Raw genomic sequence first — 1,924 nt, forward strand, 5'->3', positions numbered from 1 at the left:
CGAACTGTTTCTCATGCTTCCGAACTGGTTTTGGTCCTCCGGGACCCCCGGGGCCTACCCCACCATTTTCGGACGTTCCATATTTGATTTTCCACTTATTTTAACCAAATAAGGACTCCTTAAACATGTTTTGATACTTTTAAAATTATATGTCATTTTCTAACATGTTTAAAATCACTTAATTTTGTAAAATGGAACCGGGCTACTACAATACATATCCATTAATTTAGGATCTAAATTAGTAGTTGTATATATTTCACAGTGTAAACAAAATCAATAAGTGAATTTCATTTTCTTTACATGGTATCAAAGCAGTCACGGTCCTAATTCACCCTCACCAACAATTCTTTTATCATCATCTTCTAGCCTACACATGGCAGGAAAAGATGAAACCCAAAAGCCAGCCAAGTCCGAGGCTAACAAATTTGATAATCCTAATGATCCCCTTTATCTTCATTATTCTGATCAACAGGGGCTAACACTCATCACAAAACCATTAAATGGAGAAAACTACAGCAGTTGGAGCCGTGCCATGCTCATGGCTCTCAATATCAAGAATAAAGAAGGCTTTGTCAATGGCTCCATCAAACAACCACTGGAGACTTCCATCACAGAGCTTCAACAATGGAGGCGATGCAATAATCTCGTAAAGGCATGGCTTTCCAATTCAATCTCACAAGATATTGGAGCAAGCGTGATATATTATGAAGATGCTCACGAAATTTGGAGCGATTTGAAAGATCGTTTTTCCCGTACCAATAGTGTCCATCTTTTTCACGTTGAGGAAGCCATATACAACTGCAGACAAGACAACATGAATATTGCGACATATTACACCAAGCTTAAAGGGCTATGGGCCGGGATGAACGAGATGCACTATATAGCTTCCCACAATGCTCATGTAGTGCTATGAAAGATGTCTTACAGTTCCAACAAAATCAAAAGGCCATGAAATTTCTCATGGGACTTAATGATATTTATGCCACAGTTCGAGGACAGATTCTGCTCATGGATCCACTTCCCACCATCAACAAGGCTCATTCACTTGTTCTTCAAGAAGAAAATCAACGAGGAATACTGAATAAAGGCGCACCATTGACCGAACCATCGGCATTTGCTGTGAAAAACAATATGCAAAAATCTGAAAAGTTTTTTGCAAGCAAAAATCCACACGCCCAATGCGAAACTTGTCACAAACCTGGACACACTGCCGAGACATGCCGAGCACATCTGAAATGTGATTACTGTGGTTGGCCGGGTCACACCATTGACATTTGCCAAAAGCTGCAGAAGACTAGTTTTGGCAGCAACAAACTAAAGCAGCGAGAACAGAAAAATTTTCCCTCCAAAGTCAATCATGTAGATGTCAATGTACCAGCAGCCTCTAAAAAATTCACTCTCACAGCTGACTAGTACCAAAATCTCATGACATTGCTTAATGGGAGTAAGTCCAATTCAATTGCTAATCACGTTGGTAATACATCGGCAATGACTGATCTTTCAGGTATGACTTACTGTGCTTCAATTATTAATGAAAAGGCATGTTGGATTCTTGACACCGGAGCCACAGATCACATGGTTTATTCGGCTGATTTATTGACGACAAAATCTTGCGTAATCAACCGATCAGTTCACCTCCCTAATGGAACCACTGCCACTGTCACACATATAGGCAGTGTCCATTTTAACAATTTCACCTTGAAAAATGTGTTATGTGTCCTTTCCTTCAAATTAAACTTGATTTCTGTTAGCAAACTTGTGCATTGTTCCAAATACATAGCCACATTCACCAATACTACTTGTATGCTACAGGACTAACGATCGGGGAAGATGATTGGGACGGGAACTGAGCAAAGAGGACTCTACTATCTTGATACTCCAGAAACAACCAAATGCAATTCAGTCACCGCAACGCCTTACCCCC

The 1,924-nt window shown here is 40.2% G+C and overlaps 1 protein-coding gene across 1 annotated transcript; it reads left to right on the plus strand.

Annotated features, from left to right (window-relative positions):
• The first annotated feature begins 373 nt into the window (after nucleotides 1-373).
• LOC140888640 (uncharacterized) lies at nucleotides 374-913 on the plus strand. The gene has a single exon (XM_073296338.1). The coding sequence runs from the start codon at nucleotides 374-376 to the stop codon at nucleotides 911-913; it is 540 nt and encodes a 179-aa protein (XP_073152439.1).
• The last annotated feature ends 1,011 nt before the right edge of the window (nucleotides 914-1,924 follow it).

The sequence above is a fragment of the Henckelia pumila genome, chromosome 3 (genome assembly GCF_033568475.1).
Source record: "Henckelia pumila isolate YLH828 chromosome 3, ASM3356847v2, whole genome shotgun sequence".
Classification (NCBI taxonomy): domain Eukaryota; kingdom Viridiplantae; phylum Streptophyta; class Magnoliopsida; order Lamiales; family Gesneriaceae; genus Henckelia; species Henckelia pumila.

What these genes read in the sequence shown, in the direction of transcription:
- LOC140888640 (XM_073296338.1), top strand. Translation starts at nt 374, where the DNA reads ATGGCAGGAAAAGATGAAACCCAAAAGCCAGCCAAGTCCGAGGCTAAC.